A 26,686-nucleotide genomic window follows, 5' to 3' on the forward strand; every position below is an offset into this window, starting at 1 on the left:
TAGCTAGCTCTTGGCTATCCTCTGAAAAGTGCTTTAAAAATGTTTGGTGGTCCCCCCAACTTAGCCAAGAAGGCCATTACACACCAGACTTTTTCGGGCTCGGCCGTTTGCAATGACTGCATAATTATGCTGTAAGATTTTGCGGCATTTTTTAGTTTTTGTTTTTTTTCCCAATATTACTTATTGATCTTGTTCAGAAACATCAGCACCAGCTCTTCATCATTTGATATCGACTTCATTTTTTTTTCAGTGTTTTTTGGAGACGATTTATTTGCAGAAGCTCAACGATTTATTTTTATTTTTATTTTTGCATCTCAAAAAAATGTGAACTTCGTGCCATTTTTTGAGGCACGCTTGGTGTGTAATGAAACACGCAACTTTTTGACAGCTGCTTTCCATTGAGGTGTGAACACCTCTGCACTCCCTACAGGAGGCAACTAGACTTGTTCAGGCTGAAGCACCTGGGGAGGGATTCAGTGGCGGATTGCTGGTGTCGTAAGCCACCACGTCTGGTCACTGGTAGGCATTCAGTGGACATCGATGGCTTCAGAGGACAACCCCCACGAGAGGCTGAATACCTCGGACTGAAGAAGCTGATTGGATGAGAGGTGAAACTTAAAGAAGTCCAGTTCTTCTCAGGACTAGTGTGACCTGGACTGAAGACCTACGCAGATAAACCTTTATCAGGATACAGCAGCAGTTTTTCTTCGGCCAACAAACTTTGATATTTGTTACGAAGCATTAATAAAAAGAATAAACCAGGAATGTTCTCATTTCATTTTTCATTCAGTAGCATGATCACATTTTGAGACGTACAGCACGTGTGTGTTCAGTCATACTTCAGACCAGATGTTTCCTTTCGTTCTTTTATTATCTCTGTGAAATATTATTTTTTACTTCATATAATTTCGATCATTAGCTAACGACTCTGTGAGATCGTTGGTTTAAATATGCTGCTTCTAAACATGGAGCCAGAAGGCAGAACAACACCCACACGGCTCTGCAGTCAGACCATATGCTGGCGTGCGGCGCCGTGTGGGCACGCACTCAGATACATCCCTGCCTCCATCAACCTTTCACCTCTGAGACAATACAGGGTTTGCTGTTCAACCATCTCGGGTGGAGCCAAGTGTAAATGTCAGAATTAAGCGTCACTCAGGGAGAATAAAGGTTTATTTTTAAAACTGAATCATGAAGCAATGAGCATTTTGGGTGTTTTACAGTGATTTTACTTCTTCTTCATGATATCGCGTCATTATTTGAGATAACTCCACAGTTCTGTCATGTTTTGGGGGCGTTTGCATTACTAGCAGCTGCCTCTGTGCACGTGTTCCAGCTGGTCCAGGCTGATCTGCAGGACTGAGCTCTGCTCCACTTTGTGCTGTCAGCTGCGAGGCTGGCTGTCATCTGTAGGATGCTGCGTGTTATTAGGATTATCACATGGTGGCAGAGGACCGGCCGAGCTCCGGGGGCTTTGCTAAGTGCAAACCACTCGCTTTCTCAAAAGCCTCTGTTGCTCGACATTTTGGCAGGACGAGCCGTGACAGCGGAGGAGGAAGACGAAGGGGAGGAGGCCGACTTGAACTTTTCAAACGTGCACACCGCAATGACACGGGCGAGAACAAAGGCAGACGAGGCAGCTGTGGTGTCGGTACAGCAGCTGCTCCTCGGAGGCCACACTGCAAGATCTGGCTGCTGAACCTGAAGTGTGATAAAATGCTGCGTCAGCCTCTGAGAAGCGGCGTGTGATTAAATCGGCTTTGGGCGGTCCTTGTTATTAACCCCTCGTCTCTGTGTCTCTGTGTGTCTGCAGGCAGTGGAAACAAATCTGGCCTCCAAAGACAGTCACTGGGTGTTCGTCAACGAGGTAAGTCACACGAGACATTCAGAGCACGTGACACAAACTTTCTCCATCAGTGAACTTCTGATAGCAGGAAGTCCATCGTTCCCGACTTCCTGTGCTGTGAAACAGGGCAGAACCAATGAGACTGAAGCAGGGAATCATGCAAAGCTACTCTAGTAGAGTCCAAGAATAGAAACAAGCTGCCAGCTGTCAATCAATTAGCCTTTTTTCAAGCATCCCTCAATATTTTTTTATTTTTATCGATTACATTTGTTTTGGGTTTTTTCAGTTTTAGAATTTTGTTCTTAGCTTTTCAAATACTTATTTATGCTGTTTTGGCAGCTAGTTTGAAGCTGACTGTAACACATGAACACGCTCATTCATTCCCGATATTGTCAGGATTACTTACTGCCAGCAGATTAGACATGTGACCCTCCCGTCTCCAGACAGCTGACCAGAGCCGGCTACACAACAGCTGGTTAAACCAGTTAGTGTTAGCTGTGAGGCCCTTAAATATCAAACTTTCCCTCTGATAACCAGTTTGAATACATTTCCCCATGATATGAGAGTTTATTCAGTTTCATTCCAACAACGTTAGATAAAACAGCCACGCCCCACCTCAGTATCACTGTCATCGGACAGAAGTGAGCTTCGCTGACTCTTCCACTCATGTTGGACTCCTTTGACAAAGACTTACGGCCTCCTGCAGCCATCTTTTATGCTTTGTGCTGTTCTGGTCTAACTGGGGCAATAGCGACGTCTGTGCTAACCTCTTTAGCTCGTTGCTTTAACCGTTTCTCCCGACACGTCTGCATCGGTTTGGATAAAATCTCAGCTCGATTTAAATGTTGTTCTGAAAAGAACACAAATGAGCTCCTTTAAAGCATCATTTACATCACAGCGCGCCAAAAACTACCGAACTACCAAGCTTGGTTTCCTCTGGAAAAGTTTTCTCGCCATGTCGGCTTTGAGTTTTGATGATGTTGCTTTCATTACGGCTGATTTTGGACCAGAACAGCGGGACGGGCTGCACAGAGAACAAAAAGGCAGATAAGTTAAAGAGCCCCGTCCTGTGTGCTTGTTCTGATGGAAACCATTTATATGTGTGATCCAAACACAAGCTGAGTGGGTTTGTTGCCGCCTCTCTCCAGCGGCTGGCTTTTTTTCTCCCCTCTGACGGGGATCGGCGAGCGTGGGCAACTTTCCATGCTGGAAGTAAAATTGAAATGATTGGAGGTGAAAAGAGAAAATGACAGCACCCTCCACCGCAGCTGGGATTGTGTTCAGTCACAAAATACCGACATCTCCAGAGCCGCGACTTCTCCCGACCTGCCCGCTCTTGCCAACTGGTTACAGGTTTATTTTTTTATAGTTTTAAATTATCTTTCCTTTTTAATTGCTCACTCTGCTCTCCCAGTATCAATCTTAAAGCAGCGACCCAGCCAATTAACTGAGCTGACAAGTGTTAACAGCATAATTCAGAGATGGCTGTTGGTGTCGTCTGCTGAAGGCTGAATACAAAAACCTCAGAGCTTTACTTTCAATGCCAGATTCCCTTTCCCCCATTTTTCAGCTCCCAGCTTGGTAACAGCCTCCTCATTCACTTCAAATTATCTCCTTTATTTCAAAGTCATCATTCAGCTAATTACTGCATTTTTAATTAACCAGAAGATCGAAACAATGTTCAGATCCTGCAGCGTGTTTGGGCTTTTTGGCACATTAGACTTGTGATCACACGTTTCCTTTGATAAACACGCCCGTGCGTCTCGTCCTTCCACACTGTGTATGTATAATATCCTGTACCCATCAAAGGAAATCATTTAAATCATTCACAATTTTTTATTGCTCATTTTCTCCACTTTGCCACCTCCTCTTCTCCTTCCAATATGCTTTTAATTAGATTAACAGCAAATTATGATGTTTACATAGAAATATTACTCAAAATATTCCAGTTATCTTCATTAATGTGGGATTTAAACTTCCTATGAAAGGAAGTGGGGAAACTCAGTCTACTGCATGTGTGATTTCTGGAATTCCTAATTATCCAAATTAAATTTTACATTTTTTAAATTATTCATGTTATTTTCACTGCTGGAGAGATCGTGGTAGGCAACAAAAGGCAGGAAAGGTAAGTGGTCCTAAAAAGAAACAGCTGGAGGAACATATGCAGCCAATCAGGTTCATTGGCAGCAGGTTAGTGATTGGATATAAAAGGAGCCTTAGAGAGGCACCGTTTCAGAAGTAAAACTGGGAAGTGGTCTCAGGAAAAAAGTCGAAAAAAGTGAGACCTGAGGATGTCCTAAAATGTACACTTTACTGGTGGGGATTTGGTCCTTCACTTATGTGGTATAGGAGTTTTGTGGGTTTCCAGTTTCATCTCTTAACCGGGCAGCAGTCTAGGAGTCCAGTTGCGCTTCTGAGGATATTTATTTCCATCCACCTCTATCTGCCTTCATGACCATAGGTGGGGGTAGGACCGCAGATTGACCAGCAAGCTTCACTATCACGTCTCTCTCTTCGTCACATCTGACATTCACATATCTATCCATCTATCAGTCGCTCGCTCCGCTCTCCCCTCACTTGTGAACAAGATCCTGAAGTATTTGAACTCCTGCACTTGGAGCAGCAACTCATTCCCGACCTGGAGTTTGCACCCCAGTCTTCTGTGGCTGTGTCACAGTGGGCTTCATGGTGGTGGGCTCTAGTGTAAGCAGAAGTCCACTACCTGATGAAGCGATGACATCCAGAGCATTTTCTTACTTTTTCATGAATGCAAACCACATGAAGCGTGTTGGTGTGAACCTTACAGGTAAAGATGGACCTTTTCCATAGATAAGAGAAGCACCAGCTTCCTTGTTACCATGGTGCCTCCTCCCCCTAATTCCTCCACACAAACATCATGTGAAATCGGCTCTCCAGCCTCCAACCTGCTTCATAAATACTGTTCTGTCCTTGTTCCCCACTTTGCTCTAAAGTTTTAGCAGCCTCTGTGTGTAGTGTGTCACCGAGCTCAGGCAGGTAACAGAGGTAGTTTCAAGTCCTGGTGGCGGCGCAGTGAGATGTCAGATGTCCTGCCAGCAGGTAGACACTGCCGACGAGCTAATTTCCATTTCCTTCCTCTTCCCTTCTTCCTGTCTGCTGTCAGCACCTCCCCGCGTAGTGTTCAGGTACACGGAAAAGACTTTCACCTTCATTGTGTAACGCAGACCCACAAAAACACACCACAACAACAGGTGAACAAAAACTCCAGAGTGATTTTAAACGCAGCGACATGAAGGTTACAGTTCGTTTGAAATGGATTATTAATTATTAACTATTAAAAGGCCTCAGACTAGGTTTTTCAGTTATAAATTCATCCTTTAAGACGCCAGTTTAAATTAAAATTATTATCATAATACTTCTGGTCAGATTTTACATTTCGATTAAAGAGTTTCCAGAAATCTCCATTCAGATGCTGGCAGACTTTTCCCCTGATTATCTCATCGATGGCAAACGCAGGGCTGAAAATACAAAGTGCAAACCAAGTGTAAGTGAATCAGTCTCCACAGACTGTTTACAGCTGGTCTCTATAGCTAATCTCCCCCTTTATAAAAACTGTACAGGAGTGTTTTTATAACGCTTCTGTTTAAAATGTTCTAAGGCTTAAAGTTATCCATTAAGAGCCATTAGCTGTCTGCTAGACTCCTCAGGTCATTGCAGTCCCTGAACCGGACCTCTGTGGTGCCATCCACCCATCCATCCATCGATCCATCCATCTTCTGAAATTGTCTGCCAGTCTTCACTTGTCTCCCAGTGATGCTGCAGTAAACTTCAAGGGGTACAACCATAACCAAGGATAACCCTGATGGCTGTAGAATAGGCTTGGCCAACTCCAGGCCTCGAGGGCCGGTGTCCTGCAGGTTTTAGATCACGCTGGGTCAGCACACCTGAATCAAATGATTAGTTCCTTACCAGGCCTCTGGAAAACTTGTTGAGGAGGTCATTTAGCCATTTAAATCAGCTGTGATGGACACATCTAAAAACTGCAGGACACCGGCCCTCGAGGCCTGGGTTTGGACACCACTGCTGTCGGACCTCCAGCTCTCCATGTCTGTGTCAGCAACTGAGTATAATCTAAGCTTCTTGTCAGGGTTGGCTGTGTGGCAGGCAGGCAGGAGTGGTGGGCCCAAAATGCAGGACTCAACACGGAAGTCAAACTTAAAGTGCAGCTTTATTGCTGGGACAAAAAGCAAAAAAAGCAAAAGCAAAGCTAGACACACTGACATGAGGCACAACCTTTCACAATAAAACAGGAAACAATTCACAAAGACGTAGACAAAGAAACACAGACTTTACACGGGCAGAACGAAACCAGAATGAACTAAAACCTACTAAATAATAACCATCATCATCATCATCATACCATAGATCAAGAAAATACCCAAAAATACAAAATCAAACCAAGACGTGAGAACTGAAAATACTGGGTCAAATTGACCCAGAACCGTGACACTTCTGCCCAACACACTTTGCACCTGACCCTGATAGCGCCTCCTGCTGGTGCTAAGGATACAGACGGCCACGCCAGCTCTAAGGGCTGCACTTCATAGACGAAGACCGGCCTGGAGGTGGGCTCCCTGAGGCTGGGCTCCACAGTGTAGGCCTGGTAATCCTGACCTGGACAGCATGAGCTGGTCCTTTGATTTTTCTTTGACTTTCTTTCATGGGGGGCACTTAAATCAGTTTGCCTGGGGAGACCCTATTAGGGGCAAAAGCCTCCAACAACATAGCCCCTGCTGTCACTGGTACACACAAACCCCTCCACCACCATAAGGTGGTGATTCATGAAGGAGGTGTTGTTGGTCCCCTTTGAAATGTTTTTATAGCATTAATGTGACACATAAATGAATCACTGAATCTTTAATTGCACTAAGAGACCATCCAAAAGTCTGTGCCTACTATCTTATTTATATTTTAGAACTAATGAGCTGATAACTTCGCACTCCACCCCCTCAAAGATGCAGTGTCTTCTGGCTTCAACAAACTCAGATCCAAAATACCAAATTGAAGGATTCGAAACAGCGACCACGGTCTGCAAACCTGTGGGTGACATCACCGTGCCCAGATCTAGCTTTTCCATGCATGGGTGCACGACTGAGAGACCTGCATTACAATGAACGGTTCCGCAAACACAACCAATAACAATCTGTTTGATGTCACTGATTGGATGGGTGAATTATCAAAAGTCTGTTTGTGCATTTTGAGCAAAGCAAGAAAATCTGCTGGTGCAGAAAACGGCTCCATGAAAAGTTTGTTTTATAGCACTTTAGGTTGTTTCCAGCCCGTAAAGGCTTCTGCATCTGCAGGATTCAGCTATAAATTTCACTTTTTTTCCCCAGTTACTGCAATCTTTGCCAGAAATCCCTGCTCAAATAACCACACAGTTAGCGTAGTGCTGGGTGCCACTAAAGTACAAAGCGAGGCATGCTGTCAACAGAAGGAGAATGGCCTTTTCACCCTCTGTCTGCTGGCAACACAAACAGCCAGACAACACCACTGATGCCAATTAAAAAGACCTGGAGAGGGACAGAGACTTTGAGAGAGCAGAAGGGAGGAGAGAATCGAGAACAGAGCTGTAGAGGGAGGCAGTGTAACGGTAATGAGAGAAAGAGGTGAAGAGCGATGAGGACAACAATTAACCAGAGGGGGAAAGAGCGGCAGTGAGGGAGGGCTGGCAGTGAGAGGCACAGCAGTGAAGCCAAGCGGTCGGACGGTCGAGTTTGATCCGACGAACATTAATAACTCTGCACAAAGCGTCTGTGATCAGCTAAATAAAAATCCTCACATGTGTCAGAAGAAGCTGAAAGAAGAGTCCCGTGCTTTTTCAGTCATTAGTCGAAGAAAACAGATATAAACTAATCTGCTGACAGAAAACATTTGCAGCTCATCACTCCTGGCTACTATTTTACATTGAGAGCAGTGAGTAAAGATCTCCCTGGAAAACACAGATGGATGACGGGTGGTGGACGGGTGGAAACAGCAGGGCAGCAGCAGCACTGACTAATCAGGTGGAGAAATACTGAACATGAGTCGGTATCAACCTGTATGGTGTAGCTGTTAGTCTCCTACGATCAATCCTACGAGTAGAATTGATTAGAAATTCTAAACTAACAGGCTGAAAGTACAGGCTGTAATTAGGCTCTGTGGTATCTAACAATGAGCTCCAGATTGGTTTGTAAGCTACTGGATGACTTGTGTTGGCAATAAAGGGAAAAAACTGCTCCAAGTTGAGCCAATCAATGCTTTCTACTTGTTTTGGTCAGCTGATACTGACAGACACAAGATACAAGATGAGGAAAGGTTAGGAAATCTCACAGGTTTGTGTTTGCACAGGATCCAAAGTGAGATTAACAGCCAGTTAATCTACTCTATACCTACGTCCGGTCCAGACCACCCACCACTCCTCAAACTTTACCAAGAGGAAGCTAATATATGGCAAAAAATCAGCCTATTGGTGAATTTAAAATATTATTTTATATCATAAGCGATCTGCCTGATATTGTGTTGATGCCAAAGCAGCTTCATTAGACGCTGAAGGTCCTTTAAGTCCTGTACATTGTGCGTCGGGTCCTCCATGGATCAGACTTGTGTGTCTGGCACATCCCACAGATGCTCGAAGGCTGGTTCACCACAGTTCCTTCCTTGCATGGGTACCGACCACTGCACTCTCAGACTATGTTGATGGTAAACGCTAGGCTGGTTTAGCAAGGAAAATTCATGTTGGAGTACTGATCCCAATATTCCCAAACACAATGGCAACAATGAGCTGTTTAAAGATAATCCGGTGTAATGTTGTGCTGCTTCGTGCTGTTACCATACCTCAGAAGAAACTGTAGAAGGTCCCCAAAACTTGATTCTGTTCATCTGGATGTTTTCAGCAGAAACGTTTCGTCACTCATCCAGGTGACTTCTTCAGTGTCAGCTGACTGCAGGACTGAAGGACTGAAGTCATTATGCTGTTACATACAACATTTGTTGTTGTAACAGCGTACCGACTCCAGCTCTTCACTTCCCCAGGACAGAGGAACTTTCAGAGACCTTTCACCCCTCATTGACACCATAGAGTAGAACAAACTGACAAAAGGAGCTCTCGCCACCTCCTCACTGGTGCTTTTCTAGTCTTTGTAAGTCCGAACAGTCATTTGTGTTAAAAAAAGAGTTCATGTTGAACAAAATCTAATTACCTGCAGTGCACGATGGAAAACAGTTGGTGCAGATGTGATGAAAATGGACTCTAACTGTAAATGACACCCGTTCTTCTCTTTGAAATGCAAATCAGACTCTTTGTGAACATGAAGCAACCCCAGGTTACATTACAGCTGCTGCAGGTGTGACTGTTAAACAATCCATCTGCATCGACGGCTAAATCCATCAGAGACCCGTTTCTTTCTCACGGTTTTCCTTTTCTTCCTCCTCTTATCTCCGTCCATCAACACACAGAAGGGAAGCCAAGGCCGATGGAGTGCAGGTAATGAGAGCAGGGAAAGTCTTCCAGCAGTGGATTAGTAGGTAAAAAGCAAACTGAAGACTAATCATGCTCATAACAAATGAACTCCAAACTGTGAGTTAATTTCAGCTCATTTATTACAATCAAGACATTTAATAAAGTTGCACCCAATTAGTCCCCAAGTTCTGCAAAAAACACTCCATAATGTCTTATTTTAGTGTGATTTTAATCAAAATTCACTCTGCATTTACCCAAATAAACTGAGGGTAAGACACTGGTTCCAAGTTCTCGTGTTGAAGCGTGCCATGAGTTTTGAGTGTCTGTTATTACACCGGGCTCATCCCTCAATAATCAAAGTCAAAGCACGAAGAGCACAGAGATTTCATTATTGGAATTTTAAAAAATATATTTCATTTTCTCAGTTTTATTCGTTTAATTAGTCCAATCTGACACGTTTAAAAGTCTCCAGCAGCAGAGTTTTGACAGCTTTTATAACTACAGTTCACTTCAGAGAATCAACAGAGAATCAGCTGGTTTACAGAAGATTAATATCTGTTGCCTTAGCTATAACTAGCACCAGCTAATAACAGCTCATTGTCCCAGGTGTGTTTTTGCTTGTATTAGCGACTTGTCTTTGCTGGTTTGTCTCAGGTGCTTGTTTTTGCAACTTTTACACAACTACACCATTAATGCCCATCAGGGGGCCGGCGTCGGATGCTAGCCTCGGCTACATGTGAAGAACTTTGGACACGGCCTTACACCTGAGCAACTAAAGTGCAAACTACAAAGTAAATTAGGGTGAAAAGTCACAGCTTTCTACACTCAATGTTCTGAACATTATGAAAACACCAGGTAATCACACGGTGCCCTCGCTCACCGTGTGGTGAGAGGAAGAGGACCCAAATGCAGACACCTGGAAACAAAACTATATTTTAAGAAAGTGAGCTGTTTATTAGAGGCTGATGAAAAGGTACAAACACAAAGGGGAAGGGATACAAAAGTAAACACTAACCTAAAGACGAGGGAGACTTAAACTCAGGGGACTTGACAGACTCGCAACACTAAAGACACGACGCCATAACCAACACAGACCCGGGATGAAACTGGGCAGACGAGAACTAAACAGGGAAACAGAACTCACTATCAACAGGACTAACTGAAGTGTAAACTATACAAACAAGACCATTATAATACGAAAAATGCATAAAACTCAAAATGTTGGGTCAAAAAACCCGGACCCTGACTGAACTATCCATTAAGACTAAAAGTCTTTTGTCTCAGGCTGTAAACATATTTTAACACTGGAGTCAGCCCCAAGTGGGCATTTGAGGAACTGCAGTCTTATTTATTTTCACTTCCTCATAAGCGCAGGTACTCTTGGACTGTGTGGTTTAAGACCCGAGTGCTCTGACATGCCGACTGTTTTGGCGTCCGTGAGGTCATGCGTGCTCCCCACAGGATGGACCCTGCTGGTGATCAGCTGATTACCATGAACTTCATGGTTTCCTGAGGATGAATCATAATAATATTGTTGATTCTCTGCAGTGCATCATCAGGTCAAAGCTGTCCTGCACGACTCTGATGTTGAACCTCATATCATGCAGCACCTTGAGGAAGCTTATGAGCCGGCACCGTCTGAATAAACGGCGCTGACGTGTTAGCATGACCACAGTAATCATGTAAGGATGTATGAGAGCAGCTCTCTCCGTGAACCTGCTGATGTCTGCACTGCTCACACACAGCTCATCCCCACACTGCAGAGCCCTCACATTTTTCATCAGTGTGACAATTTTGTTTTCTGCTGTGTAATGAGCTGCACTCATGGTAGAAACTTGTGTTGCTTAATAACGCCTAACAGCAGTTGTATAATACCAGTCTCACGGCAGGCTATGATAAACAGCTCGCCATGGCGTGTTTTCTATCATCTGAAGTGTTAACCGACAGCCTCATTGCTTCTGAATAAGCTGCAGTAAGCTGTGCGCCCTGTGCTCTCGGTCAGGATCCCATCTTTCTTCACAGCACCATTACCTGTTCCTGAAAGCTACATCACACTGTGTTTTTCACCAAATAACTGCTCTCCAAACCTCTTATCTGATTCTTTCCGTGATCACCAGCTTCCCTCCCAGTCGCTGTCAGAATCAGCACCCCCCTCCCATTAAATCTGCTTGTGCCTGAATGCAGGTCATTACCATGCCCTGTAATATTGCATCCATCGGCGCCTCGCCTCAGAGGTGCCAAGTGCAACCAAATGGTCTGAATTGGATTTCTTTGAGTCCCTGCAGTCACTCAGAGATCAATCAAGCATCAAAGCGTGGCACGAAGCACCCGGTCACAGCTAAAAGCCATGTTTTAAAATTATATATCAAAATAGGCCAAAGAATTAATAATAATAATGATGGATTGCATTTATATAGCCCTCAAAGCGCTTTACAATTCCACTATTCATTCACTCTCACGTTCACACACTGGTGGAGGCTACAGGTGTAGCCACAGCTGCCCTGGGACAGACTGACAGAAGCGAGGCTGCCACATCGCACCATCGGCCCCTCTGGCAACACCAGTAGGCGTGTCTTGCCCAAGGACACAACGACCAGGACAGATAGAGCTGGGGGATCGAACCGGCGACCTTACGGTTACAAGATGAGCTTCCCAACCCTCTGAACCTAACTAAACAATTCTTGTGTAGTTAGTGTGTAGTGTAGTCAATAGTTTTGTTGTGTGTGTCAGAACAATGAGGCGACTGCTGAGTGTTACAGGTGTTACAGCAGTGACACATCTGCTGCTGTCAGGCCTGCAGGTATCAGGCTGTTGTTCTCCTTCATCTCATAGTGGACAGAAATTATTTTTTGGAGCGGCACAAATAATTTGTGTGGCATCAAATTTGATGCAGAACAGCTGATTGTTCTGTAAATAGTTTGAAGTGTTTGTTTAAAAAACGCCTTGGCTGCATTTTTAGGTAAACAGCTGCAAAAAATGTTGTTGTTTGCATAACTCAGTTACTTTTTTGAAGAAGTAACTATATAATTAACTGCCCAACATTGGTCATTATTTACTGTATTTGCAGACAGAGTTACAGACTCTCTCCCAGACCACAGACTCACAATACAGTCACAGCTTTATATAAAAGAAAATAAAAAAATAGAAAGTTGTGTTTTCAAAATTGGAGTTGAAGTTATTTTTCCTTCCAATAGTGTTAACATGCTGCAGGTCATCAACAAGATTGTTTTAAATTTTCATTGTAAGTGGGCTGAAGCAGTTAATTAAAAGTAGTCTAACATAAATGCTGTAATTTGATTACTTTAATAAACATGTAACTTGGATGGATTGGATGCTGGCGTGACCACAGTGCACACGTCTGCTGCTGCTCACAGTGGTCCAAGGGACGCTCAGAGAGTTTGTGCGTTCGCTCAGACACATGAAAAATTAGAGGGAACATTGCTCAGGACCCCAGCCCTCGGGGCCTGGACTCCCCCACCCCTGTTCTAAATGAACACTGATGTCACCGACCAGTCAAATCTGAACGGAGCTCATTTTGGCCTAAAAGTTTTTGGTTCCATCATAGCCGAGCTCGTACTCTGCTGCAGATACCAGCGTCTGTACAGCTTCCACTTAGTCTCTGCTTCAGTATCTGCCACAGAGCCGACCGTAAAATCAGTTTTCATGTGTTCTGCACGGAACATGAGAACTTTACGAGTCGCAAACGTTTCGTCTGCACTTTTGTGTCACCTCCACACACCCCAAACAAGCTGCCCAACAAACCAACAGTTTGCACACTGTTGGTTTGTTGGGGCCGCACTTGGTCATCATCAGGCGGATCATTCCTGATGATGTGACCCAAATATCTGACTTTATTCATCACATTTAGCTCAAACAGACTGAGGGGAAATTTCGATATCGTCGCGTCCAGCATCATCCTGCCGACTTCACTGAGAGCGCTTTTTGCAGACCAGCACAAAAATGTACAGAAAAGAGATGAAAGTAAACAAAGTGAATGAACCTGATCGTCTGAAGCTTCACACCTACTCAGGAACATTATTCCAGACTGGGATGTAAACAGGAACGAAGAGAGGGCGGCTGTAACGCCTGGCTCAACTAGTCTGATTCCACTTCAGGATGCACGTTAATAAATAACATTCGTGGAATAATGATTTTCATTAGCAGTGTCAGGAGCTCAGTAATAATGTTGCCTTTTTAAATTTGTTGTTCTTTAGGCCATAAAAAGTACTTCGGTAAACTCCACAGTTTTAATCAGTTGTGAGCATCTCCACAGTCCAGAGCACAAACATGTCCAGTTTGCTGTAAATGCCAGCATGATTTTCATTTTGCCCAAGAATACCAAACCGAGGTCATAGGTCACACAGCTCATGTTTTTTGGAGCAGGAGTAATCGCCCCCTAGTGGCCACTAGAAAGAAAGCAGGTTTAAGCAGCTTTCAGGCTTTGTCTACCTTTGAAACGCCGTGTACGGAGACAGCACAGAGGCTCGCGTACGTCTTTGTGTGTTCAGCAGGAGGGAGAGGAGCTATGCTTCAGCCAGCAAACTGAACTTAATGCCATCGCTGCAATTACCTGGAATCCAGCTTGTTTTGACTTTAAACCCTTTGGCCTGACAGAATGACATGTTTTCAAACCCGTGCAATAAATGAGCAACAAGTCTGCGTGACTTTTGTTTACAGGTTCACTTTTAATTGGATGAAGGCGACGTACATACAGAAATAGAAGAAAGTGGACTTTTCTAATAGATAAACTGCAGCAAGTCCTCGCTGCGTTCGCTTTTACTTAAGATGTAGACTGTAATTATGTTTGGTGTTATAAAACATAATAAAGCTAATATTCTTCATAGATATTTTTAATTATGCTTTTAGAGTTCGGCCAAGGCTATCTGTAATTACACCTCACAGAAAATAATTGGCTTTCTTCTCGTCAAAGCAATTAGGCACAAAAGAAGCTTTTAAATGGCTGGCGTGCACCGTCCTTCCCGTTTGGCTTGACACTGACATTTGGTTTTCTTCGTGAAACGTCACATTCTCTGCAGTTAATTAACACGGCAGATGAAATAAACATACTTTTGTTCATCGGGCGCAGGGTTCAAAAACAAACACTCGAGAAATCTGCCACAATCAGCATCTGCCTCTCACCAAACCCTCGTCCGGCCTCTCGGGAGACAAACACTCAACCTCCAGCAGTTAATATGCAGACAAACAGACCGAGCGAGGTCAATAACGTCTCCTTCGCTTTGTCCCGCCGTCTCATCGCCACAGGAAATCAGCGACACAGAGATCCTGGAGCTTACCCACAGTGCACTGGGGCGCATGACGGTGATCCGGCAGATCTTCCCGTTGCTGAAGGACAGCAGCACCCGCTGCATGAGGCAGAACCACCGGATCTCCTCGCTGCTGTGTGACCCGCAGGAAGGACACCTGCAGAACCTGGAGGTAACAAGAATTCAGCTCAGTGTGCAGTAAAGGTTGTGCTATGGCAGAAAGTAGTGCTAGCTTTAAAGTCATGCCTCCCTGAGTTCTGTTATAAATGTGGACAAGTGTATTTGGGGTTTCCTCTAATCCACACAGACTCACATATATACATACAAACGCCCGCTTTAATATTTTAATAACTGGTGCTGAAGGTTCTGCAATGTCTTTAACCCAACGAGGCCAAGGCCTAAATCCTTTGCACAGTGATCAGGACCGGCTGCAGCAGGTAGTCTCTCTTTGCACTGTAGAAAGGATTTGTTTGACAGCACTCGTTGGACTGACCAAGACTCAGGAACTCAGTGAAGCTTGCAGAAGGAGAACTTTACATTTACACAAGTTTGGAAGGTTTGCATATTCCAAGGTTCAAACAACCGTAAGTAAAAGTTATCTGGATGTGTCTCTGCCAGGAAACCACCCAGTGTAAGTTAACTCAATTCTGCCAAGAAGAGTGCAGGATTACGCCAGAAGCTTGGTGATGGATACCGAAAGCATCCGACTGAGGTGCAACTTGCTAAGGGACATTTACCCAAATATTTCTGGGTGTCTGAGTATGTTTTAGCCTGTATGCATACCTGTGTGGATCAGGGAAAATCCCAAATAAATTGGGGACCCAACTCGTGTTTTTTAAACTTATTAAAGATGTATGGTGTACCATCCTTCCACTGTGCAAAAGAACAGTTCAAAGAAACACCAGAATTAATTGACATCCCTGCACACGATGAGTGTGCATGAATGGGTTTGAGTTAGGATTAGGTCGCTGATGATGACTTAGGCTACGTTCACTCTGCAGGTCTTGATGCTCAATTCAGATTTTTTGATCAAATCCCATTTTTTTGTCTGGTCGTTCACACTACAAATAAAATGCGACAGCAAACGCGCTCTAGTGTGAACGCTCAAAGCGGCCGCATGCGCAAAAGAAGACGTCACACACAACGCGCTCTGTTTAGACCCAGAGCAACAGTATGTTTGACTGATGGCCTTAATATAAAGACTTCGGACTTTACGTTTCCCAATTTTTGCTTTAAGTTATTTTGTTATTTACATAATAATGTAAATAACCTAATAATGATCCTTATTATAGAAATTATAGAAATCCTGTCCACAAGAATTATGAACAGAACCGGAGACAAAGGGCAGCCCTGGCGGAGCCCATCACCCACCGGGAACGAGTCCGACTTATTGCCGGCAATGCGAACCAAGCTCTTGCAACGGTTGTATAGGGATCGAATGGCCCGTAGCAATGGGCCACACACCCCATACTCCCGCAGCACCTCCCACAGGACACCCCGAGGGACACGGTCGAATGCCTTCTCCAAGTCCACAAAACACATGTAGACTGGTTGGGCAAACTCCCATGCACCCTCAAGTATCCTCGAGAGGATGAAGAGCTGGTCCAGTGTTCCGCGACCAGGACGAAAACCGCATTGTTCCTCCTGTATCCGAGGTTCGACTAGCGGACGAACTCTCCTTTCCAGCACCCTGGCATAGACTTTCCCAGGGAGGCTGAGGAGTGTGATCCCCCTGTAGTTGGAACACACCCTCCGGTCCCCCTTCTTAAAGATGGGGACCACCACCCCGGTCTGCCATTCCACAGGTACTGCCCCTGAGCTCCACGCAACATTGCAAAGGCGTGTCAACCAGGACAGCCCTACAACGTCCAGAGCCTTCAGGAACTCGGGGCGGACCTCATCAACACCAGGGGCTCTGCCACCAAGGAGTTGTTTAACTGCCTCAGTGACCTCGCCCCCGGAAATTGGCGGGTCATTCCCCTCATCCCCAGACTCTGCTTCCTCCTCGGAAGACGTGTCAGTGGGATTAAGGAGGTCCTCGAAGTATTCCTTCCACCGCCTGACAATTTTCTCAGTCGACGTCAACAGCGCTCCGCCAGCACTATACACAGTGCAGGTAGAGCACCGCTTTCCCCTCCTGAGACGCCTGACGGTTTGCCAGAATCTCTTCGAGGCAGTCCGAAAGTCTTTTTCCATGGCCTCTCCGAACTCCTCCCACACCCGAGTTTTTGCTTCAGCCACTGCCCGAGCCGCATTCCGCTTGGCCTGTCGATACCTGTCGGCTGCCTCCGGAGTCCCACAGGCTAACCAAGCCTGATAGGACTCCTTCTTCAGCCTGGTGGCTCCCTTCACCTCTGGTGACCACCATTTGGTTCGGGGATTACCACCACGGCAGGCACCAACCACCCTGCGGCCGCAGCTCAATGCAGCAGCTTCGGCAATGGAGACGCTGAACATGGTCCATTCGGACTCGATGTCCCCAGTCTCCCTCGGAATGCTGTCGAAGCTCTGCCGGAGGTGTGCGTTGAAGATCTCGCGGACTGGGGCCTCTGCTAGACGTTCCCAGCACACCCTCACTACGCGTTTAGGTGCACCAGGTCTGTCCAGTGTCCTCCCCCGCCACCTGATCCAACTCACCACCAGGTGGTGATCAGTTGACAGCTCAGCCCCTCTCTTTACCCGAGTGTCCAGAACATATGGTCGCAGGTCTGGTGATACGATTACAAAATCGATCATCGACCTACGGCCTAGAGCATCCTGGTGCCACGTGCACTTATGGACACTCTTATGTTCGAACAGGGTGTTCGTTATGGCCAAACTGTGATTAGCACAGAAGTCCAATAACAAAGCACCGCTCGGGTTCAGATCAGGGAGGCCGTTCCTCCCAATCACGCCCCTCCAGGTCTCGCTGTCGTTACCCACGTGAGCATTGAAGTCTCCCAGCAGGACAACAGAGTCTCCAGGTGGAGCACCTTCCAGCACCCCCCCCAGGGACTCTAAGAAGGCTGGGTACTCTGAACTGCCACTCGGCGCATAAGCACAGATGACAGTCAGGACCCGTTCCCCGACCCTAAGGCGCAGGGAACAAACCCTCTCGTCCACCGGGAAAAACCCCAACGAACCGGCAGCAAGCCGAGGGGATATTAGAATACCCACCCCAGCCCGCCGCCTCTCACCAGGGTCAACTCCAGACTGAGACAGAGTCCAGCCCCTCTCCAGGAGACTGGTTCCAGAGCCCAAGCCATGCGTAGAGGTGAGCCCGACTATATCTAGCCGGTACCTCTCAACCTCACGCACTAACTCAGGCTCCTTCCCCACCAGAGAGGTGACATTCCATGTCCCTATTGCCAGTCTTGGCAGCCGGGGGTCAGTCCGCCAGGGCCTCCGCTCCTGGCCGCCACCCGACACACAATGCACCCGACCCCTATGGCGCCTCCTGCGGGTGGTGGGCCTGCGGGAGGATGGGCCCATGTCTCCTCTTCGGGCTGTGCCCGGCCGGGCCCCATGGACTAAGGCCCGGCCACCAGACGCTCGCCCTCGGGCACCCTCCCCGGGCCTGGCTCCAGGGCGAGGCCCCGGTAACCCTATCCCGGGCAGGGTAAACTGTTCCCTCGATGTCTTTTTCATAGGGTCTTCTGAATCGCTCTTTGTCTGGTCCCTCACCCAGGATCAATTTGCCATGGGAGACCCTACCAGGGGGCAAAAGCCCCCAGACAACATAGCCCCTGGGATCCCTGGGACACACAAACCCCTCCACCACGATAAGGTAGCGATTCAAGGAGAGGAATTTCTAGGCGCAGCCAAGTGGCGGAGGGCTTTCGCTTTGGTGGCCTCAGAATCTCATCTCTGATTTTTGCGGATGATGTGGTTCTGTTGGCTTCATCGGGTGAGGGCCTCCAGCTCGCACTGGAGCGGTTCGCAGCCGAGTGTGAAGCAGCGGGAATGAGGATCAGCACCTCCAAATCTGAGGCCATGGTTCTCAGCCGGAAAAGGGTGGAGTGCCCACTCCGGGTCGGGGATGAGTTCCTGCCCCAAGTGGAGGAGTTCAAGTATCTCGGGGTCTTGTTCGCGAGTGATGGGAGAAGGGAGCCGGAGATCGACAGACGGATTGGGGCTGCAGCTGCAGTAATGCGGACGCTGCACCGGTCCGTCGTGGTGAAGAGGGAGCTGAGTGTAAAAGCGAAGCTCTCAATTTACCGGTCGATCTACGTCCCTACCCTCACCTATGGCCACGAGCTGTGGGTAGTGACCGAAAGAACGAGATCGCGGATACAAGCGGCAGAAATGAGCTTCCTCCGAAGGGTGGCTGGCCTCTCCCTTAGAGATAGGGTGAGAAGTTCGGCCATCCGGGAGGGGCTCAGAGTAGAGCCGCTGCTGCTCCACATCGAAAGGAGTCAGCTGAGGTGGTTCGGGCATCTGACAAGGATGCCCCCTGGGCGCCTCCTGGGTGAGGTGTTCCAGGCATGTCCCACCGGGAGGAGGCCCCGGGGCAGACCCAGGACACGCTGGAGAGATTATATCTCTCGGCTGGCCTGGGAACGCCTTGGTATTCCCCCGGATAAGCTGGAGGAGGTGGCTGGGGAGAGGGAGGTCTGGGCCTCTTTGCTTAGGCTGCTGCCCCCGCGACCCGGCCTCGGATAAAGCGGATGAAAATGGATGGATGGATGGATGATCCTTATTGCTGTTTTAGAGGAGCGCTGCTTCAAAGGATAGCTGCAGATTTCTGTCAGAATCTGCAGATTATACAGAACAAATAAAATGTTCACGTTCTCTTCCCAACAGTTTCACGGGATGGCCAGGAAGCGTTCGCGATGTCTTCTCTGGCGCTGATAATCGGCGTCTGTCTTGTGTCAGTGACGTAAAAGACGCATTTAATGCGACCTGACCATCAAACAGCAGCTTTCTAAAACATCTGATATGTGTCGGATTCAGGACCACATACGAGAGTGACCCAGATCGGATTGGAAAATATCGGATTTGTGCCGTTCACACTGTCACACCATGATCGGATAGATGGTCGCACAGGGTCAGAAAAATCTGATTTGATGTGCTTTCGCCTGCAGACCGTAGCCTTAGACCTGAGTTGATGCAAAGTGGTACCTCTGCAACATGTAATGCACTTTTCCCTGTTAGGATACTTTAAAAACAACAATAGTGGGAATAAACACTGAAAAATCCACTGGAGTCCAGGTTCTGTGTGGAGGAACACTTTGGATAAGTCATTATAATTTAGGAATTTGTGTTTTCAAACAGTTTGTGTGGTCAGTGTTTAATTTATTCTGAGGAATTTGTCTCCATTTTTTTCCTTTCACATGGCTCCATCTGTCCTCAGCCTTTTGTCCTCCGGAGGACACAAAGACCTTCATCACACAACGGCAAAAATACCACAGAGATGTGTTTCAAACATGAAGATTCACATAGATGTGTTTCGCTCATCAAAGGCTCCATAATGAGAGTGCTGAATGAATGAATGCTTCAGAGAATGAATTAAAATGTCTGAGGGAATGAAGCAGTAATTCAAAGGGGCTAATTATTAATCTGATGGGATGAGTAATTATGGGTGCAAATTATTCAGTTAAGTGAAAAAGAGAAATGTGATGAGAAGCAAAATCAGTTTCCTGTCTTCTAGACCTCCTCGGTCAAACTCTTCTCTCCACTTGTCGTACGTCCTGTTTTGTGATGGCGACCCGGGCGAATACACGCACACGTCCTGTCTTAACTTGTGGTGTTGAAACTTTTTTCTGCTGCACAAATCACTGATGCACATCCATAAATTCATGAGCGCATTCATAAAATTCAGCCGCCCACTCAAATACTGTGCACACGCACCGAGTGTACCAGAGCTGTCAGATCAGCTTCCAGCATCCAAACATCAGCTTAATGTTAAATGAGGACACAAACTTTTAGACAGAGTTCACTACCAGAGACTCGCTGATGACCCAGAACAACCACGAGGACATCACAGACCATCTGTTTCCATCACGTCCTGTCCTCTGACTCTTTCTCTGTCGGGTCAAACACCTGCATGTCCTCTCTCGCCACACACCTCCCGTGGGCCGTCTCCTTTCCCCCTTGTTCACTAGCTCCATCTTCATCATCCTTCTCCCAAACGACCTCGAGTTTTGTTATTGTTGTTGCAGAAAACCACAGTTAGTGTCGACTCTGTGGACAAACTCAGAATATCTACTACTGAGAAACTAAAGTTCTTACTTTACAGTCACGTGCAGGACTTTAAATATTGAGATCTTTTGATTGACCCATGTACTCCACATACCTCGAGGCAAGGACATGCCAGCCTATTGTGATCCCCGGGGAGTCGCTCAGCCCTGCTCTGTCAAACCTCTGGTGTGGCTAATTTATGCATTAAGGTGTCCTTTGGCATCATGATGGGTTATGATGCAACAGTCACTCCCATGTCGTCAAGGTTACTGTTGTTAATAGGCATATACTCACCCACACCATCATCTTTCCATAACCCTCAGAGGTCTAACCCGACCCTGGCGATTTACATTAAATGTATGTATGTGTACGTACTTTGTCTGTTCCTAAGTTGTGAGTCTGTGAGTTATGATTATTACTCAGACTAACGTAAAGTGTTCAGGCTAACAGAGCCACTAAAATACTGTCTTTAGTTCTTAACGTCTGAAATGATGAAGACACTTGAGAAGCTCCACAAAATTCGCTGCCTTTGCAGAACAACAAAAACTTGTACCTGTTTGCGCGTTCCCTCCCAGGCGTCTGGACTTCTGATTGGACTTCTACACGGTTAGGATTTGGCATGTCCTTGACAGCGTTTGATTTTGGCGTTTACATGTGGACGGAGATATTTTTTCGAAACTTCTTTTAAAAAATGAAAATGGAAAATCTCAGTTTTCAAAAATACCCGTGTACGTGTGAACGTAGCCTCAGCGCCTGACCCCAAACAAGCCGTTCCCGAAGAGTTTCCCATCCTTGAGATAAATGAAGTTTACATTTATTTTGTCTTTGGTACGTAAACCTAACCAGTGATTAGAACTGGAAGTAACAAGCAAAGGAAAAACTTATGATCAGAAGGCAGCATTTGGCCCTCCAACCTCCCCCTGAGGACCACATGTGCCTGTTAAACGTGTCCGTTACATCTCAGTGGCCGCTACCGCCACATCCACAGCACCAGTGATGCCAAAGGACAGCTTGTGGACAACAAGGGGACGCAGACACGCGACAATCTCTGGGCTTTCTGGTTTATGGACGTCAGATCACAGTAAAAGTTCACCAGGACGCGGCTCACAAAGGCCGCTGCTCACGTTCAAACTACTCGCAGTTAAAAGCCTCATGGAGCTGTCGTTTTTTCTCACGTATGAATCGTGTACGAAAGCCGAGCCGCTTCCCCGCCTCTCAGTTTACACGCCAGTTTGCCTCGTGAAAAATAAGCCATCAAATTCAAGTTTATCTCGCTGACATGCAGAGGGCGCACAATAACCTCTGTGCTAGCTCGAACACACACACACAGTAACTGACTATTATTCCCAAACCCCCCAAAATATGACTATCCAGAGTTGGGACCAGGAAGCAGAGTTGCAGTCTTACACGCTTCTCTGCAGCTTCTCTCCTCCTGCTACCCCCCAAAAACCCATCTCCATAGAGACTGTGTCAGCTTCCAAAAAGACAAAAAACAAACTAAAAACCAGCAACAAACAACTTAAACATAAACAATCACAAAGAAAGAACAATACAGTATCCACATCTGAACCAAAGAGTAAAACAGTGAAATGTGGATTATTAAATATTAGGTCTCTCTCCTCCAAGTCTCTGTTAGTACATGACTTAATAATTGATCAACAAATTGATTTACTCTGCCTTACAGAAACCTGGTTGCAGCAGGATGATTATGTTAGTTTAAATGAATCAACACCCCCGAGTCATTCTAACTACCAGAAATCTCGAAGCACAGGCCGAGGGGGCGGTGTGGCAGCAATTTTTCACACCAGCCTATTAATTAATGAAAGACCCAGACAGACTTTTAATTCATTTGAAAGCCTGATGCTTAACATTGTCCACCCCAGCTGTGAAACTCAGAAACCAGTCTTACTTGTTATCATCTATCGTCCACCTGGGCCTTACACAGAGTTTCTGTCTGATTTCTCAGACTTTATATCTAATTTAGTTCTGAGCTCAGATAAAATAATTATTGTGGGTGATTTTAACATCCATGTAGATGCTAAAAATGACAGCCTCAACATGGCATTTAATCTGTTATTAGACTCAATTGGTTTCTCTCAAAATGTAAAAGAACCCACCCACCACTTTAATCACACTCTAGACCTTGTTTTAACATATGGCATCGAACCTGAACATTTAACAGTGTTTCCTGAAAACCCTCTCCTGTCTGATCATTTCCTGATAACATTTACTTTTACAATAATTGATTACACAGCGGTGAAGAGTAGACTTTATCAAAGTAGATGTCTTTCTGAAAGCACTGTAACTAAGTTTAAGAATATAATCCACCCACTGTTATCATCTCCAATGCCCTGTACCAACACAGAGCAAAGCAGCTATCTGAACGCTACCCCAACAGAGGTCGATTATCTTGTTAATAATTTCACCTCCTCACTACGTACGACTCTGGATACTGTAGCTCCTGTGAAAACTAAGGCCTCAAATCAGAAGTACCTGACTCCGTGGTATAATTCTGAAACACGTACCCTAAAGCAGATGACTCGTAATCTAGAGAGGAAATGGCGTGTCACAAATCTAGAGGATCATCATTTAGCCTGGAGAAATAGTTTGCTGCTTTATAAGAAAGCCCTCCGCAAAGCCAGAACATCTTACTATTCATCACTGATTGAAGAAAATAAGAACAACCCCAGGTTTCTCTTCAGCACTGTAGCCAGGCTGACAAAAAGTCAGAGCTCTTTTGAGCCAACCATCCCTTTAACGTTAACTAGTAATGACTTCATGAACTTCTTCACAAATAAAATTTTTATCATTAGAGAAAAAATTACCAATAATCATCCCACAGATGTAATATTATCTACAGCTACTCTTAGTACCATTGATATTAAGTTAGACTCTTTTTCTCCAATTGATCTTTCTGAGTTAACTTCAATAATTACTTCCTCCAAACCATCAACGTGTCTTTTAGACCCCATTCCTACAAAACTGCTCAAAGAAGTCCTGCCATTAATTAATTCTTCGATCTTAAATATGATCAACCTATCTCTAATAATCGGCTATGTACCACAGGCCTTCAAGCTGGCTGTAGTTAAACCTTTACTCAAAAAGCCATCTCTAGACCCAGCAGTCTTAGCTAATTATAGGCCAATCTCCAACCTTCCTTTCATATCAAAAATCCTTGAAAGAGTAGTTGTCAAACAGCTAACAGATCATCTGCAGAGGCTTATTTGAAGAGTTTCAGTCAGGTTTCAGAGCTCAGCACAGCACAGAAACAGCTTTAGTGAAGGTTACAAATGATCTTCTTATGGCCTCTGACAGTGGACTCATCTCTGTGCTTGTCCTGCTAGACCTCAGTGCAGCGTTCGATACTGTTGATCATAATATCCTATTAGAGCGATTAGAACATGCTGTAGGTATTACAAGTACTGCGCTGCAGTGGTTTGTATCATATCTATCTAATAGACTCCAATTCGTGCATGTAAATGGAGAGTCCTCTTCACACACTGAGGTTAATTATGGAGTTCCACAGGGTTCAGTGCTAGGACCAATTCTGTTTACATTATACATGCTTCCCTTAGGCAGTATCATTAGAAGACATAGCATACATTTTCACTGCTATGCAGATGACACCCAGCTCTATCTGTCCATGAAGCCAAATAACACACACCAATTAGTTAAACTGCAGGAATGTCTTAAAGACATAAAGACCTGGATGGCCGCTAACTTTCTGCTTCTTAATTCAGATAAAACTGAGGTTATTGTACTCGGCCCTGAAAATCTTAGAAATATGGTATCTAATCAGATTCTTACTCTGGATGGCATTACCTTGGCCTCCAGTAACGCGGTGAGGAACCTTGGAGTCATTTTTGACCAGGATATGTCCTTCAACGCACATATTAAACAAATATGTAAGACTGCTTTCTTCCATTTGCGCAACATCTCTAAAATTAGAAATATCCTGTCTCAGAGTGACGCTGAAAAACTAGTTCATGCATTTATTACTTCCAGGCTGGACTACTGTAATTCATTATTATCAGGATGTCCAAAAAACTCACTGAAAAGCCTTCAGCTGATCCAAAATGCTGCAGCAAGAGTCCTGACAGGGACTAGAAAGAGAGAGCATATTTCTCCTGTTTTGGCTTCCCTTCATTGGCTTCCTGTTAAATCCAGAATTGAATTCAAAATCCTGCTCCTCACATAGAAGGTCTTAAATAATCAGGCCCCATCTTATCTTAATGACCTTGTAGTACCATATCACCCTATTAGAGCGCTCCGCTCTCGCTCTGCAGGCCTACTTGTTGTTCCTAGAGTATTTAAAAGTAGAATGGGAGGGAGAGCCTTCAGTTTTCAGGCCCCTCTTCTGTGGAACCAGCTTCCAGTTTGGATTCGGGAAACAGACACTATCTCTACTTTTAAGATTAGGCTTAAAACTTTCCTTTTTTCTAAAGCATATAGTTAGGGCTGGACCAGGTGACCCTGAATCCTCCCTTAGTTATGCTGCAATAGATGTAGGCTGCCGGGGGATTCCCATGATGCATTGAGTTTTTCCTTTCCAGTCACCTTTCTCACTCACTATGTATTAATAGACCTCTCTGCATTGAATCATATCTGTTATTAATCTCTGTCTCTCTTCCACAGCATGTCTTTATCCTGTCTTCCTTCTCTCACCCCAACCGGTCGCAGCAGATGGCCGCCCCTCCCTGAGCCTGGTTCTGCCGGAGGTTTCTTCCTGTTAAAAGGGAGTTTTTCCTTCCCACTGTCGCCAAAGTGCTTGCTCATAGGGGGTCATATGATTGTTGGGTTTTTCTCTGTATCTATGAAGCGCCTTGAGGCGACTTTTGTTGTGATTTGGCGCTATATAAATAAAATTGAATTGAATTGAATAGGTGTGAAGAAGCACCGCTGACATTTACAGACAGCAAACAGAACAATTACTGTAATTCAGGACAAATGCTGTCTTTCTCTGCCTGATTTTGACATTTGTGGAGATGATTGTAGTTTTCACCAAACGTCCGACATCACGGCGGCGGCGTTATTATAAATTTTTCCTTTTATTCTGAAGATTATCTTCCTGTTTCTGTACATTTGCGTGCGCCGTCGTATTTCTTCACTGTGTCCTTGTCCTCACCTGTTTCCTCTCCTGTTTCCTCTCCTGTTTCCTCTCCTGTTCCCTTTTCTTCTTCCTCTCCATCCTTTCAGGCTGATTTTCTCTCATTTTAAACTTAATAAGCAGTCTCGTCTCCATCCCATGCTCCGCTTCATTCCCTCCTCAGCTGTGACTTTCTTCTTCTTGCTTCTGCCGGCTTCGCTGTGCGTTCACTCAGAGGGAGGTGTCTCAGTAATTTGTGTAAGAGAGGGTTAAATGTTCTTTGGTGCTGCACAGGAAGGATGAGTATGTTTTCAAAGAATGCCATCAGGATAAAGTGACGATTAGGAGACATTTGGGTTACACCTGTACAATGCAACCAGGGTGAGAGCATCTTAATCTATATTTCAGTCAGGCTCAGGTCAATGCAGTGAATATAAGCGGGAGTCGAGCCTTAATAAGCACTCACAGGGCTTTTACTGGGTAAACTGGGCTCAGCACACAGCAGGCAGAGGAGCAAACCAAGGAAAGATCTGAGCGAGTTACAGTTCATCATCAGGCTCCAGGTGGATGTCCATGCCTGCTTTCTGTGACCTCTGGGCACAAACTACTCGTGCAGACGTGAATAAAGTGCAACAGGAGCAACTCTGAGGATCAGAGAGCGACTGAGGAAAGCACAGCTGAACGTAGGTGCTACATGTTGGGGAAGAAAGCCAACAAACAAGCAGGAGCCTCACAGCAGGTCGCCGCAGGTGTGTGCTGTACACTGATGTGTGCTTCAGTGACACATGGAGACGTGCTGCAGGCTTCATGTAACAGAGGTCAGCTGTCACAGATGATGTGAGGGTGCTTGT

The 26,686-nt window shown here is 45.6% G+C and overlaps 1 protein-coding gene and 1 long non-coding RNA gene across 4 annotated transcripts in view; one reads left to right on the forward strand and one right to left on the reverse strand.

Moving 5' to 3' along the window:
- Window positions 1–26,686, forward strand: part of grid1b (glutamate receptor, ionotropic, delta 1b) — a 618,013-nt gene that overhangs the window by 520,359 nt on the left and 70,968 nt on the right. For all 3 annotated transcript variants that reach the window (XM_085285493.1, XM_085285494.1, XM_085285495.1), the window contains 2 exons: window positions 1,814–1,867; window positions 14,589–14,762. In XM_085285493.1, the coding sequence (XP_085141619.1) occupies window positions 1,814–1,867; window positions 14,589–14,762 (228 nt within the window). The remainder of the gene's footprint in view (window positions 1–1,813; window positions 1,868–14,588; window positions 14,763–26,686) is intronic.
- LOC146569165 (uncharacterized) overlaps window positions 14,013–26,686 on the reverse strand; it is a 94,624-nt gene continuing 81,950 nt past the window's right edge. Inside the window, exon 5 of the long non-coding RNA XR_014893691.1 lies at window positions 14,013–14,756. This is a non-coding gene — a long non-coding RNA (uncharacterized LOC146569165). The remainder of the gene's footprint in view (window positions 14,757–26,686) is intronic.

This window comes from Mchenga conophoros, linkage group LG8 (genome assembly GCF_057382185.1).
Source record: "Mchenga conophoros isolate Kocher_MC1m ecotype Shallow Benthic linkage group LG8, M_conophoros_male_GT1.1, whole genome shotgun sequence".
NCBI lineage: Eukaryota > Metazoa > Chordata > Actinopteri > Cichliformes > Cichlidae > Mchenga > Mchenga conophoros.